Raw genomic sequence first — 16,238 nt, 5'->3', positions numbered from 1 at the left:
TAATAATCACAGTCAAAGCAGTTCAGCTATGTGCAATGAATTTCCGGACGTATCCAGAACAGGCAGCACAAAATCCATACCAGCTTTAAAATGTTAAAAGGTATATTAAGTAGAGTATACATAGAGGATAATAGGAGCTTTACATAGGCCTAACATAATACCAGGAATTTATACATATAAGTAATATAAGTGAAAAGGTATATTCTGTATAGTTAAAGACAGTAATAAGTTATGTTGTTGTTCTTCATTTGGCTTCGAAAGTGTAAAATAACAATATAATAGCAAAATCTTGATTGCAGTTTAAATATAATTAAATATTTCAAAATTATTAAGTAGTCTTTTTTATTATTTAAGTAGAGGAAACTGTTTAACCTGAAAGGGGGGGGCCCGTACAACATTACCCGACTGCCTTCGCGGAAACGTCACCCGTTGAATATGTTTGATCCAGCTGGGCCACCATACTTGTTGTGTTTGTTTTAGTGAAAGCAAAGATGGCGAACGAACTCGACAGAGTGCGAATCTCAGCTGCGGAACTCCGAGCTGAGGCGTCGAACGCAATCGTTATTACAGACTGTCAGAGAGGTAAGAGGAAGTGAACTAAATACTTCGCCGGAATACGTTCGTGAAAAAGTGATAAATTCGAGCGAAGCGATGTCCCAAGTTAGCTGAAAGTCGCGCACGGAGTTGCTAAGTTTTTAACCAGCTAATGTTGTTAGCTAGTAAGCTAACTACCTGCCCATTCTTTGGTGGCGCGCGGTCTGTTTTAAACGCCCCCTTCAAAACGACACCAGCGAATTTATGTGTCACGAATTTAACACTTTTTAAATATTCCTCGGGCTGTTCGTGCTATTTCTATTTGTACGTGCACGTATATTAGTGGACGAAATGTGTTCATTATATTAGAATATGATGTTGAGTGAGTTTGCGACCGATGACATGAGCTCGACTCTTGACAACATTAACCGTTAGTTAACGTCAGAATTCACTTAGCTGACGTCAACTAACGCCAGCATTTGCGTTTCGTTTCCAGGGAAGAGAGCACACGGTTTATTTGAAAAACTATATTTAAAAAGTAGTCGAAACAGTACCTGCCAATTTTCCCATGTGTACTCTTTCACAGTTTCACACAGGGACTATTATCTTTCATTTGGCCTAAGTGTGAATAATGTAGTGTTTCGTGAGTAGCTCTAGTTTATGACGATGCACCCATCTGTTTCCCTCATTGACTGTGATTCTGAACACCTCGTTGATAGCTTAAATCTTTTCATCTCCAGTGACTTGCTTCCAAAAAAGCAGAATTAAAGTTGTTGAATCTCGAAGGATGCTCTGCATGATTCTCTTCTGTAAAATGTCCCTTTGTTGTGAGTCAAAAACTGTTAAAACACATGACTACAACTCTCGATTTGCATGGTGATGATTGATGGTTCGAGTTGATCCAACATGCACTGTTTGGCTGCCATTAGTATTTCCTACAGCACCAAGTGCATATTTACAACAGCTGATAATAGTGCCACAACAAATGTTCTTTTCACTCCTGTTTGTGTAATGAGGGCTATAAACTTTAGTGACCAATTGATTTAGTAAATTATTGAGCCCTTTTTAGAAATTCAACTATTTATTTGGGACGCTCATCTAAAGATTTACACCCTTGGTTTGGCGCGGAGTGCCACAGGCAGAGTAGGGAGGTTGGAAAGTACTGAGAGACAGTCAAAGGCATTGTTGAAATTGTTATTTTCATGTGATTTGTTGACACGTATAGAAACAGGATATGATGGCCTCATAAACCCCATACACACCATACACAATTTACTGTGTTGATGACTGACTTTGTTTCTTAACATCTTATTTTCTTCTGCGTGCTTTTCTTTCTGTAGAGGAGCAGCACCACGTACAAAAGCGACAAGGGAGACGTGAAGGAAAGCGCCCTGAACTCCAGCGCTACCAGCGGCGTCACCTTGACAGTGAGGAGGGAGAAACTGGTCAAAGTGATTCCCTGGCTACTGATTCACATGAGCATGATCAACCATCACAGAGTGATAAAAAGCGTGTGCCTGAAAAAGTTTTAGAGAGACACGAATGCACAGACGTTGGGACAGCTACTGAGATAAGGGAAGAAGACAGGATGAGAGGCGATGGTAGTAACACTCAGAACTGTAGAAAGGGCAACCAGTCACAGGCGAAAACTGAAGCAAATGAAGCAAAAGGCCTTATCCAAAATGACAGAGAAAATCCGGAACCTGCTGGAGCGGCAAAGCCGACAAAGAAAGCCCGCAAACCAGACCGAGAATTTTATCAACCTGGGAGCCGGAGGAGTATTCAGGGAAAAGACTGTGGAGCTGGAAGAGAGGAAGATAAGCCTTCCCCCAGGAAACATGACCAGAAAACTGAACCAGAACCCCAATTGAGTACAGGGGAAGGGGACGGGAACAAAAAAGCATCTCTACATGATCAGGGCGGAAAAGAGAAAGAAGTAAAATGTATACAGGAAAATGTAAAATTGTCTAAATCTAGTGAGAGAAACAGAAAGCAAAGAAGCCAAGATATGGAAAAACCTCCGTTACCAACTGATGCTTCATTGGAGAAAATTACTCGCAAAGTAGAAAAGCTTAGTGTGAAAGAGAAAGGCAAGGTGGGCCAAGCTGTTGAAGAGCCAAGTTGCATGAGAGGGGAATCGACTGAGGAAATGAAAGGCCATGGGGGAGGAAAAAAAGAGGAGGGGGAAAAGGTAGAGAAGAAGAGGGAAAGGGGAAATCGCAGGAGAAGAGGAGGGGAGAAAGGAAAAGAGAGGAATCAGGATTCCAGAAGAGGAGAAGATGAAATACCTGGTGGGGGAAAGAGTGACTGGGGGAAAGCTGAAAAGGAAAGAGACAAGAGATCATCAGAAGCCGATCGGGATAACAAACCAGGAAAGACGGGAGAGACACACCAAAGCAAAGGAAGAGAAAATCGCAGAGAAAGCAGCAGAGGAGACAACAACAACAACCGACTCAGAGATGCTGAGAAAGATGCTAAGACACAAAGAAATGTAGACAGGGCTGTAGAAAGAGATGATAGAAAACAATCAAATGCCAACATCCCAACACCAACCTCGAAACGCTACTCCAAATCAGATATTCGGCGCTCACGGAATCGAACTTACAGCAGCAGCTCAGCCAGCAGTGTGACAAGTCTGGATGGTCCTGGGCTGGGAAAAGATAAAGAGAGTGCCAAGTGGCCACGCTTGCAGCCTAAACACAACAACAAAGACGGGGTGGTTAATAGTGGGGAAGGACGAAGAAGTCACTTACAAAGCTGGACAGCCAATGGGGAATCATCTACAGAATCACGGGAAGGGAGTGAGATGAGTGACATTGCAGAAGATAGAAGGAGGAGAAGAAGAGGTGGGGAGGAGGAGCAAAGTGCAGAGAGGCGGAGGGAAGAAAGGAACAGACCAAAGGGAAACAGAGGTGTAGGTAGAGGAATCCTGAGGGTTTCTCTCGAAAAACAGTTGGATAACTCACCCCCTAGTGGGGCTGCACAACATCGCAAGCAAGGTTTGGTGCCTCGTGGCAGAGGAGGGGGTATTCTGGTGCTTCCAGCCCGCACAGACATCTCTAATTCACCTGAGGTTGGGCAAAGGCTTCTTTTTGGTGGAATAAGGGGAGGAGCAGCTTCTAGGAGCAGAGGAGGCAGAGGAGGGGGAGTGAGACGACTCTGGGATCCTAATAATCCTGACCAGAAACCAGCTCTTGCCAGCACCCAATCCTCACAGCATTCATCTCTCCAACAGCCTGTATATCTTCAAACAGGGACTGGATATGGACAGCTTCACTTTCTGGACACAGACGATGAAGTAGCAGGCAGTCCTCCGGTCCCGCATGGTGAGCAGTTTCGATCCAAGCAGGCTGCTGCCATGTCCTACTACAAATTCCAAAACTCTGACAACCCATACTGCTACCCCATGCCCGCCAGCAATCCACATAATCCCGGCGCAGCCACCAGCCAGCGCTATCCTAACTCTTATCATATGGGGCCCTACCAAATGGCTCCCACTAATGGCATGTACACAGGCCCTGGTGTGGGTCAGTTTTGTGGGAGTTTGCGGGGAGCAGGTTATGCTCAGTCAGGTGCAGGAGGTGTTGTGACATATGAAGAGGTGGAGCAGCAAGCCAGAGGGGAGTTGGGGAGGCTGCTGAGGGCTGCAGATGCACAGGAGCTCCAGCTAAGTAACCTGCTTTCCAGAGACAGAGTGAGTGCTGATGGACTGGATCGTATGGCTCAGTTCAGGTGAGGATTCAGGGGAAAAGATGTGTGTTGGTGGCTTTTTTTGGTGTGTGTTTTATATTTTACACTGGTCTGTAGCTTTGAGTTGCCACTTTGGACTAATTAATAATAAACTCAACAGAACTGAACCAGTTTGCATACTGAAAATGCACTATCCTGTTATGCCCTCTTGTTTTCTAGAGCTGAACTTTTGGGGCTGTATGAGCAGGTCATCCTGAATGACATCGAGTTATCAGACTCTCAGAACGTGGATCAAGCTTTGTGGAAGAACGTCTTTTACCAGGTCATAGAGCGCTTCAGGCAGCTCCTCAAAGATCCCACTTGTGATAACACCCCTCATATCAGGAACATGCTGCTCACGCTGCTTGATGAGGTAAGGAATGTGTGGTAAATTTGTACCTTGCAGGGTGTCATAAAATAAAGAGGTTTTTGTCTAACACTGAGTGTATATGCAGGATACATTTGGATACATCTACTGTCTCTTTAGTTTAAGCACTGAGCAGTAAACCCCAATTTAGTATGATTGTTTCTTTACAGCCTGTGAATCTTGGAAATATTTCTGTCCAAAACCTGTTGACAGTGTTCATTTGTTGTAGTGGTAACAGACCAGAGTAAATCAATTACTATCACACTTTTAGAAGTTTGTTTACATGGCTACACACACAAAAAAAAATCCACTATAACTTTCTTTGTCCGTTGTGATCATTGTTTTTTTTGTTTTGTTTTTTTACAGGGAGCACTTTTCTTTGATGCGCTGCTTCAGAAGCTGCAGACAGTGTACCAGTTTAAATTGGAGGAGTACATGGATGGCATGGCTATCAGGGCTCGGCCATTACGCAAAACGGTACAGCAATACTGCGTCTGTGTGCTTGTATGAGCACTTGACGTGTGTTCAAATATTTATGGTATAATCAGAAATAATATTGATGAGATGTAAATGCATAGTGGAATGAAAAAAAACCTAAAGCTTAAAAAAAAAAAAGTTTCAAAGTCATGTCATATAAACATGTTATACGCAGTGACTTTGTTGTTTACTACTCATTGTTGTTTAAACAATTATGCCCCAGCTAAAGTTTATATTGGTGCTAAATGGTTTTCTTTGTTCTGTCTATTTTCAGGTAAAGTATGCACTTATCAGTGCTCAGCGCTGCATGATTTGTCTAGGAGATATAGCACGTTACCGGGAACAAGCCAGTGACTCCGCCAACTATGGCAAGGCTCGCAGGTAGGCTGTGATTTGAGCATTCTCTGGGTATTGTGCAAAAAATGACAGACATATTAAAGAATACAGGATTTGCATTGGCATTAAAAAAGTTAATTAAAATGTGGTAACTCTTAAGTTCAAGAATGAGTAGTCAGGACCAGCCATTTTGCTGTAGGACAACACACCTGTTTAAATTTCTCCCATACAATTTTTATTTAGTCTTTAAATATTTAGAAGATTCCTGTTGCAGTCTTTCTCCTGAGATTCTACCTCCTAAACAGAATAAACAAGATAAACTATAATAGAGAACATGTTTTCTCAGTTGCATTTGACAGACTAGATGAAAGCCAAATAATTTAAAGGTAGAAGCACACACACAGTTACCATGATTGTATCTCATGATGACATGTTTCCATTTGTTTAGCTGGTACCTGAAGGCCCAACAGATTGCACCCAAAAATGGACGACCATATAACCAGCTGGCCCTGCTGGCATTCTATACAGTAAGTAATATGTAGCTCAAGTCGGGATGGAAAGTTGAGTTTGATATTTAGCGAAAAATTGTATGAGACATAATTAGATAATTGGAGTTAAGTTGTATCTCTTCTGGCATGCTCCAGGGATAAGTTAAAAGACAACAATTTTGACCAATGGTCTGTTTGCATCTTCCTAGTTTTTGTCCTTCTGTAGGACACCTCCCTCCTCTTACTCTCTTCCCACCTCTCTCCCTCACAGAAGCGGAAGTTGGATGCTGTGTATTATTATATGCGCAGCTTGGCAGCTTCCAACCCCATTCTGACCGCGAAGGAAAGCCTGATGAGTCTGTTTGAGGAAGCAAAGCGTAAGGTGAGACATACACTTCGGTCATTAACTTTTGCCAGACTATTTATACAATTTTTTTTCTTGGACTAAAAGTATTTCAAGGTCTCCTTAATTCTCAGTTCATAGCCTTGGGGCGGATACACTCAGAAAATAGCTCGAGTCAAAACCTTGGAAATGAACCATGGTGGACAATAATTGTTGGTTTGACAGAGCTATAATCTCACAACGTTATTTAGAACAGAACCAACAGAGCATGTCCCTGAGTTCATACAAATATTACACCCAGTATAAAGAGAAATATTTATACGTAAAGGTTACCATATCAGCATAACTGGTCCACATGCTTATAATTTTGTGTATACCAAGACTTCAGGCAGCGTAAGGTCCTTCTTGTTTACATACTTTGTTTTTTTTTTTAGGTTGAGCAGCTTGAGCGAAGGAGGAGGCAGGAGCATGAAGGAGGCTCCAAGGGTCCAGCCGTAAGAGGAAGAGGAAGAGGGGAAGATGGAGCACGTGTGGAGATCTGGATTCGCCCCAGCGGACAAGCAGCAACCCCTTCCTCACAGAGAGGAGGTAGTGAATCCAGCAGAGACTCTGAACAGGATGGAGAGCTGGGCAGTCTCAGCGCTAGTGATGTAAGGTCCTTCTCTTTCTTTGGCTCTCTCACAAACACGCTCATTGCACATTGATGCATCATACACCTTAACATGTACGCACTCAGAGACACTGTTTGTTTTTTATGCAGTTTTTTAAAGCACTTAAAGACTCTAGTGCCTGCTGACGTCTACCACACTGTTTTATAGAATTTAATTTCCCCTCTCTCTTTGTAATCTAATTCATTATGACCTCTACTTTGATTACCTTAATTTTGTTATGTGTTCTGTCGTCATTTCATTTTTACTTATTCACTATTTCCTGGGCCTTGGATTCTGAGTGCTATCCTTTGGTTTTCAAAATTGTTTTATGTCCAAGGATGTTTTTAACCCCCTACTTCAGCTCTTCTTTCATATTTAGTTATCTGGTCCTTTTTTTGGTTGTTTTTTGTTTTGGCTCGTAATGACTCACCATGGTTTTACTAAGCGAAACGGGCTGTGTTCTCAACTATATATATGGTGTAGTTGAACATGAGTCCATTTGATTACTGTGGGTTTGTTTTTGTTTTTTTGACAGTCTGTATAGCAGTCTCAGCGATTATGCTAATGGTATCCTGTTAACGTGTGCTACTTTCTTGACTTTACAACAAATCTATTTTGTCTCTTTCCAATGTGCTCGGCCTCTGTTCACCATTTGTCAGAGTATCCTGTTGATAGAGGCATCTTTATGTGCGTCCTCTTTGCTCTTTCCAGCTTCCGTGGCCTTTCAGTCCATTTCCTCCCACCCCTATTGTTCAAATTCCCGGGTGCATTTAAATGGTGACATCAGCTCCAAAGCTCTCCTTGTGCTTTGTCAATGGATGAAGATGTGTTTTCTTGTCATATGCTGTGCTCCAGGGTTTGTAGCTAAATAAAACTGTTACTAATACATTTCTTCTCATGGCCTTCTCTTTTTTTTTTCTCCAGCTAAATAAAAGATTCATTCTGAGTTTCCTGCATGCACATGGAAAGCTCTTCACTAAAGTGGGGTGAGTGATGTCTCAAGTATTCCAGCCCTTAAATTCATGGACTGAAACAGAATATGAGTTTTTTGTTCATTTTTTGTATGTGCCCTTGTAGCTGTTTATACTTTTCTTTTATAAATGTGAATGTTTTCCTGTACAGGATGGAATCCTTTCCTGGAGTGGCGAGCCGTGTTCTGCAGGAGTTCAAGACACTGCTACAGCATGGCCCTTCTCTACTGGGAAGCACTCACATGCTGCAGATCATCACCATCAACATGTTCACCATACACAATGCCCACGGCAGAGGTAATTCTAAACACACGCACCATTATTCATCAAAAAACAAATACTGTGTCTAGGCTTAATACATTATCTGCTAAACTGGCAGTGGAACAACTTATTTTTATACGCAGGTGATGAATATGGATTGTATTTGTTGTGTAAAATGTTTGACTTTGACCCACTTTATATCTTCTCACATAAAAATTCAAATTCTTGTCTGTCCTTGTCAGGTGAAGAAGGAGAAGTGAGGTCCGTCTTACAGGAGCAAAGCACTGCTCTGGGTCTCAGCATGTTTGCACTACTGGTGCAGCGCTGCACAGAGCTGCTCAAAGATACTGCTGCAGGTACACACACAGTAACATCCACAAGTAGTCGTTCAGTTCAAGTTTGGATCAGCAGCATGTATCAAAGTTGTGGCAATACACTCCGATTCATGTACTTTGAAATTAAGGTCAACATTAGTATTTAGGTGTTTGCATCAATATCAAATGAACTGTTAAAAGACACAAGAGAGCTACCTAATAAACAGTGTAGTTGAACATGCAGTCAGTTTTGGCTTTGAAGTATCAGCTACAGCTCTTTTTAACAAAGAATACATTGATGTAGTTGGCTAATTAATCTTGACAAGTGTCTTTTTTTTAACCTTCTAACAGTGTAATATAGTTGAAAATATTTTGTACGACAAAAAAGATGTCTTAACATCAAATGGACTTAACATCTTCAAATAAAGTAATCCTTTATTTGTGCAGCTCTGATTTGCATTAAAACGTAATCCTTTATCTCCAATAATTGGAGTTTCAGTTGTTTTTGATTCATTGATTACTTACAAGGGCTGTGTTTTTTAACACCTCTCTTTGTCTCTTTCAGAAGCAGTTCCCATGGCAGATGGAGAAGAGGAGCTGGAGGGCATGGTGAGGGTCTCAGCCTTCCCCTCGGACCTAAGAGAACTGTTGCCGAGCATCAAGGTCTGGTCTGATTGGATGTTGGGACAGCCAGACCAGTGGAACCCACCACCATGCACCATAGAGTGAGTCCTTTAAATGTGTAATAACTGATGCATTTGGAGGCAGTGGAAACAAGTAATGAACACAACATATACACAGTTTTTAAGTTTTAAGTTGATATGGTAACCTGCTACCAAACAGTTCTAAGAACCAAACTTTTTTTAATATATTCATATGTAGCAATATTATCATTAATTTGTAGATGTGCAAGTCTAATATTGACTCTCTATAGCTCTGTAATGGGACTCTACCAAATCCTGAGGGGGAATATCTGGCTCTTAAGCTACTTCATGCTCCAGGACGTTCACCAGCTAGTTACTGAGTCTTGCTGCTGTCTTTTGGTATTAAACAGATAGTGTACAGTGTTTTTAGCCTTTACGCTAAAAACTGGCTGCCTGTTGTGATACGAGAGTAGTGAGCGTGAACCAGAACAGAACATCTGAGGGTCAGACGGCTAAAAAATGATCTGAAAGTGTCTTTAAACCTCTGCACATGCAGAGAATAGTTTCCTGTAGGTTCATCACTACTAGCTATGTAATACACCTTGTCATCTGATATTGTCGTCATGAAAATATTGATTAGAACAGCTTTAAATTACTACCTCAACGTAATCTGTTTGTTCTGCTCATGGCAGTTATATAAGATACTCAGTCCTCACCATCACTTGGGTTGTTCCTCTCTGTCAAGTTGCTGCCCTGATGTTTGGCAGTGTCTGGCTGACCTGTGTAACGTGCTGGCTCGAGTGGACCACGAGGAAGTGCCGCTGTACAAAGTCGAAACTGATGAGAGTGAGGGAGATGAGGAGTTGACTGTGCTGCAATTAAAGGAGGACAGGCTCCTTGCTGGCTTTGTACCACTGCTGGCTGCTCCACAGGAGCCCTGTTACACAGATAAACACACTGACATGGTGAGTGGACAGTGTTCCATTTCATTCAGCTCAGCAGTACTGATGCAGAGTCATTCTTCTTCTTTCACCTTTAGAGTGTTTGATTTTACATCATGCTCTTCCTGTTCACATGCATTTACACTTTCATCCTCTCTCCTCAGGCAATAGCAGCAGATTGTAAGAGAGTCACGGTGCTGAAGTACTTTTTGGAGGCTTTGTGTGGACAGGAAGAGCCTCTGTTGGCCTTCAAGGGAGGAAAATACATCTCTGTGGCATCTACTCCACCTAACCACTCGATGGAAACAGGGAGCAGGCAGGACTCTCTCACAGAAAAAGAGGTGACTGTCCTTCGCCTACATTCCCCCACGAGATAACATCCCCTCTTCGCTTAGCACCCTCTGTTCTTTGCATCTTTTCTGTGTCTTATCCAATGTTTGCGTCCGTTTTGCAGGCTGATGACGTCATAGTCGAGGCAGAATCCTCTCTCTCCGCATCTGAAGGAGAGGATGATGCAGAGGAGGCAGGAGACAGTGAGAATGACATCAGACAGCTGAAGGCACGGCGCCACGCCCTCGCCAACAAACTGGCACAGCAACAGAAGCGCAGGGATAAAATACAGGTAAAACTGACATGTATGTTTGTATGTATCTAACAGTAAATATTCACATCAGGAGAACATTAAGTGTAAATTGAGAAGGGCAGGTGTATGCTGTTAAACCGTTTTGCTGCAGAGCTGAATTTGACATCAAACACAACGTGTGTGTGTTCCAGGCAGTGCTGCAGACAAGCGGGCAGTTGGAGCTGGAAGTGAGGCCTCTGTTTTTGGTTCCGGACACAAATGGATTCATCGATCACTTGGGAGGTCTGACCAAACTCCTTCAGTGTGGAACATACATCATAGTTGTGCCACTCATCGGTAAGACTGAAAAACATAGACTGAGAATATAGGAAAGAAATGTAAGAATGAGTATGCTCTCTAGTAAGAGATATGATGGAGGATTAAATTGTGGTTTGTGACTTGTTTGAAATGATAAGAATGTCCCACGTGTCTGCAGTTTACTGTAGAAACAGGAAATCCTTGTTTGTGTACTTGTAGTGTGATGCTCGTTCTCTCTCTCTCGCAGTGATTACAGAGTTGGACGGCTTGGCTAAAGGCCAGGACAATTTTGGTGGAGGGTCAGGAGGGCGCAGCACTGGTAGTCGTGGCAACTACAATGTCAGTGCTACCCATGTGCGAGCCGTGCAGGAGAAGGCCCGGATGGCAGTGGCTTTCCTAGAGAGAGGATTTGAAGCCAGGGAGCCGTGCCTCCGAGCCCTGACGAGCAGAGGAAATCAGCTTGAGTCAATTTCCTTCCGCAGTGAAGATACCTCTGGACAGCAGGTGAGATGTTTTTTCATAATTAGTTTTCTTTTCTTTTGCTGGTAAGCAGTGATACCAATCAGATCAAATGTTTCTACTCTTTTTTTGGTAACTTTGTGTTCTATTCTTTCTCAGGGCAACAATGATGATGTGATTCTGTCCTGCTGTCTTCACTACTGCAAAGACAAGGCTAAAGACTTCATGCCTGATCAGAGAAGTGTGTAACCTTGACTGTCCTCACATGTCCTCACACACAAGAAAACACTTACAAATTCTTACTTCTTTTTTCTTCTTCACAAACACACAGATGGGACAGTGAGGCTCCAGAGGGAGGTGGTACTCCTTACAGACGACCGTAACCTCCGCGTCAAAGCTTTGACCCGAAACGTCCCAGTCAGAGACATCCCTGCTTTCCTGAGCTGGGCCAAAGTGGGCTGAACTAGGCTAAGCTGGAATCAAAGGAGCCCAACTGCTGAAGCCTGCTTGCCACTCAGCCAAGGAGAGAAGACACACTTAAGCAGAGGAAGAGGAGATGGCAGGGGAGAGGAAATGATAAAGAAAGCAAAGAACCACTTCTTATGAAATACAAGCAAATGTAGTGAGAGCAGGGTGGTCTCATTAAGCTTTCCCCCCCTCGTTATGAAGTGTGTGTGTGTATGTATGTGTTAAGATCAGCTAGCTTCCTCAGAAAGAGCCACGGGAGACATGATAAGTCTCAGGAAAGGCTGGATTGGAAGGGAGTAGGGAGGTGAAAATGGAGTGATTTGATTTGGAAGTTGAGTGGCCCAGCCTCGAGCCTCTGCTCCTAGTTAGTGAGTGTACTCTGCAAGCAGTGTTAAAATTTAAGGCTAATGATAGAGGAGGCAGAGAGAGAGAGGGAGAGAGTTAATGGTCATTTAATTGATAAAAGACGGCAGTAATGAAGGCCATAACTGGCACTTTCACAGTTGTCTGTGGGCCCAGTCACGTTTGACTGCGTTGGCCTGTGTTGCAGAGCTGAGAGAAAGCTAGGCAGAGAGGAGCACAGCTGGAGGGTCTTTGTCAGGACAATAACAAGTGGCTAATTGTAGAGAAGGTTAACCAAGACCCATCATGCAATCTCAACACCTTCACGCAGGTATGGTATTTCCTGCCAAAACCAGGAGGTGCCTCCTGCCTGTTTGGTACCTCGGGTTGTTCCTCCAGCTTGATGCTAACATTGAGGTTATTTTAAGAAAATGTTTTTAAAACAACAAAAAAACATTGATAGTTTATGTTTTTGTTGTTTTTACTTGTTTTTTTTTTTGAGCTCATGTGTGTAAAAAGTTTTGTTTCCTTCTCGATTTCCTTTGTTTTGTTGACTCTGATAAAAAAAAAAAGCACCTGCAAAGTTTCCAGACAAAAACTGTGAACGTGAATTATTAATGACTGCAGTTTGGCAAATTTAATATATCAACACTACTACATATCATACAGTCACTAATTACGGGATTTTTGTTATTTGAGAAATGTTCTATCACTCAAAACAAAATTGAACAGAGCTTTTCAAACACTCAGAGGTGGTTTGGTCTTGACCACGACTTTGCAGATCCTTAAATATCGAGTATTGTTGTTGACTATTTCACTTTACAGTTTGTTCATCTTCAGTCTTTTTGTGCTTTTGAGTTCATACAACCACAACAGTTTTTCATGAAATGTTTTTTTTAATCACAATACCTATTCTTCTCTGCAGAGTGACACTTTATTTCCACGTTCATTTACTCCCACTATCCACTCAGTTGTAACAAATTGCGTTAGGTGCACCACCATAAATCACAGCCTGTAAAATTTCCATTGCGTTACAGCAGCAGCTCTCCGACACATTCAACAAACATTTAACACAAAGGGAGTGTTGGTGCTTTTGCTTGCTCCACATCGCTTCAGGAGATTCTGAGCGATACTTGTGTTTGTTTCTGTGTTCATTTGAGACTTTGTGTCTGGATGCTTAAAATAGATGTAATGTACACCTGTGTCCTCTGTTATGTTGCATCATACATAATTCATCATTTCCTCATAGCAGCTTGATCATATGGATTCAGAGTAATACCGTACGTAGAAGTGGCTACCTTGCTTTCCGTTTGTCCTGTAACGTTTCAGCCCGGCTTATAAAGCTTCTGTCAGCAGTTGATGTTTGTGTATTTGTGCGAACCGTCCGACAGGTTTGATTATTCTGTTCTGGTGCTGCTGTAGTGTTCAGTACTATCTACTGTGTCGAGTGCTGCAGTGTTTTAGTGTTGGAGCAGTTGTAAACCCATAATCAGTTCAACCAAGATTTGCTTTTCATCTTCCACTATTAAAAATGTTTTAAAGTCTTTGTTTTGTTTTGACCTCATTAATGTGCAAATGAAGAATGTGATCCGGCCTTTTTCACAGCAGACAGTTTGAGTTGGCTTAATATCAAAGGCCGAGATGTTTCTAAAGGTTCACTGCACAGTTTACAGACGGACATTTTAATGAGAAGACAAAGATCTTCTTTGACTGATATTTCTTATGCCTCAACAAACTAAAACAAACTATTTGTTTTCTAGACTAAATAAGCTGACCTTAAAGGGCAACACAAGTTCACACTGTTTTGCTTATTGTTTACATGTGGCGGACCCTGCCACCTTTCTAGACACAAACTATTCTGGGACCTTCTTGTCCTCTGAGAACAGCTTGTTTATTCAGTTATGAAAACAAAAAATATTTCTGTTTGTATTATTACCTCATTAATACTGTAAATGTCAAAAATCGATGTTTGAATTTCTACTCCAAAACTAAATAGTGCTCCTTTATTTACACTAGCAAAGTTGTTCCAGTAAAACAGCATGCACAGTACCAGGAAATGAAATTCAGCCGTGATTCATTATTATTCATACCTGTACTCCTCCTGTGACACGTCAACAATGCTGTAAAAAAGGACCAAAGTGCGTAAAGACAGTCTCAATATAAACTTCATCTTAATCCTTAAAGTTTAAGAGCCTGATCATCAAAACCTGCTGTTCTTACTGGTTTTATAATTATGGCTACATTGAGATTCTAAAATTAAAAATTGGACAGAACAAATGAAATAGAAGCCATTATCCTCAAATAATATACAGCTATTGCAAGAGATTCCATACCAGATGCATATAATCTGCAGAAAGTGAAATCTAAATCATTGATAACATTACATGTGTGCCCTCATGTGGTAGTTGGAGATGACACAGGTGGTGATGAGACCAATGAGTGTTCAGTCTTTACTTCAATACAGGGACAGTCTCGATAAAGTGATGAAACAGGCAAACATGAGCGAATGTACAGTAGAAGTCAGCCATCCTGTAATGAGCAAGATGACATCTGTGGAAGTTTAATGTCCGTGATCATTATCCAGACATCCGTCAAAAGACTGAGTTGCTCTGGTTCAGTCCTGAAATTCTATTCTTAGAGCTGATATATGGTAATATTCAAACTCCCAGTGTTAATAATGAAGAGCGAGGCTCAGAGTCAGTCAGTGGAAACGGCATAAAGTCAGCGCTCGGAGAGGTTCGTACTGTTCACTGTTACATGATGTAACTCACTCCACCACAACAAGAAGCTACTGATGCTCCAGCATCAACTCAGGCACCATCAACACACATATGTTTACTGTAAGTTTGAGTGCTTATCTATGATTATGTTCAATGGGGTTCATGTATTCACATCATATGTGTGTGTGTATATATATATATATATATATATATATATATATATATATATACGTGTGTGTGTGTGTCTGTCAGGAACAGAAAGTTCTGCAGCCTATCCATCCATATCATTTGCTCCGGTATACTTCTGCGCCTGGATACAGACCACACAGGCAGGACCTGATTCCCATCATCATGACAACAGGACTACCGAGCAACCAATCAAAGCCCTCTGAGCCCCGTTCTGCGAGCTGATTGGCTTCTCGGCCTGCAGCCTGTTGTGGAATGCCCATCTTTAACCTCTCTGCTGCCATGCACACACAGTGCATACGTCCTGTATAGTTTTCTCCTGCAGATTACACCTACATGTGTAATCCTTGGAGATACAGTGGCGTGTTTACGCTGACGTAATGATGAGCTGTTGTCCGTGGCAGGAGGCAGAACACTTTTAATGGAGAGTTCTCGTGTGAATGCAGAATAAACTGGGGCTTCAGCTGCACACATGGTCACATGTGTGCATCAGTGATGTAAACATGACATGATTTTAGAAAGAAGTGTCAGGACGTCCGGAGCACATTAATAGACGTGTGTCAGATGTGTTGGGGGTCTGAGTGCAGAGGTGTTGGGTATGACATCTGCACGTCAGCTTCACTGTCAACCCAAACCTCATGTTTTATAATCATGCAACTACATGATTCACAGTGCAGACTGACAGCTCTGTCTGAGGATCTAATCATAGCACTGCAATCATATTACTATTACTGTTTACTGGAACAAATTGTTTTTATTAATCTGGAGATGGTGACTGATGCACATTCTGGTAACTGCATCTAAATGTCGGTTAGATCTCTCCTGACACCCTGAGGAATCTGTTATTCAGAGATATACAAAACAGTTTTTTTAGTCTCTGAGTTAACGCCAGGCTATTTATAGCAGAGGCCAGATTAAGACTCAAACTGTTAATCAGGTTAGGAGCTCTGAGGAGACTGAAAGTGCATGAGGCTAAACACACACACACACACACACACACACACACACAGGGGAGAGGGATGTGAGTAATACCTGGTTACTGTGAGGGGTTAAGGGGTCATGTTGTGTTGACAGTCTCTGCCTGCATCTCCATCCAGATGCTTGCAGCTGTTCAGGGGCCACAGCAGC

At 42.1% G+C, this 16,238-nt stretch overlaps 1 protein-coding gene across 2 annotated transcripts; it reads left to right on the top strand.

Annotated features, from left to right (window-relative positions):
• The first annotated feature begins 467 nt into the window (after positions 1–467).
• On the top strand, positions 468–13,750 carry smg6 (SMG6 nonsense mediated mRNA decay factor). 2 transcript variants are annotated; one of them, XM_030438117.1, is made up of 19 exons: positions 468–582; positions 1,875–4,266; positions 4,444–4,636; positions 4,997–5,107; positions 5,382–5,488; positions 5,892–5,970; positions 6,203–6,313; positions 6,709–6,924; positions 7,849–7,910; positions 8,047–8,192; positions 8,399–8,512; positions 9,039–9,195; positions 9,860–10,079; positions 10,220–10,396; positions 10,510–10,677; positions 10,830–10,974; positions 11,183–11,439; positions 11,554–11,635; positions 11,726–13,750. In XM_030438117.1, the coding sequence occupies exons 1-19, from the start codon at positions 492–494 to the stop codon at positions 11,854–11,856; spliced, it is 4,959 nt and encodes a 1,652-aa protein (XP_030293977.1). In that variant the 5' UTR covers positions 468–491; the 3' UTR covers positions 11,857–13,750. The 2 variants fall into 2 exon arrangements, with proteins under 2 accessions (XP_030293977.1, XP_030293975.1); XM_030438115.1 differs by having other exon boundaries at positions 9,036–9,195.
• The last annotated feature ends 2,488 nt before the right edge of the window (positions 13,751–16,238 follow it).

This window comes from Sparus aurata, chromosome 13 (assembly GCF_900880675.1).
Source record: "Sparus aurata chromosome 13, fSpaAur1.1, whole genome shotgun sequence".
NCBI lineage: Eukaryota > Metazoa > Chordata > Actinopteri > Spariformes > Sparidae > Sparus > Sparus aurata.
The sequence above is the reverse complement of the archived record's forward strand: the minus strand, read 5'-3'. Positions and strand labels throughout refer to the sequence as shown.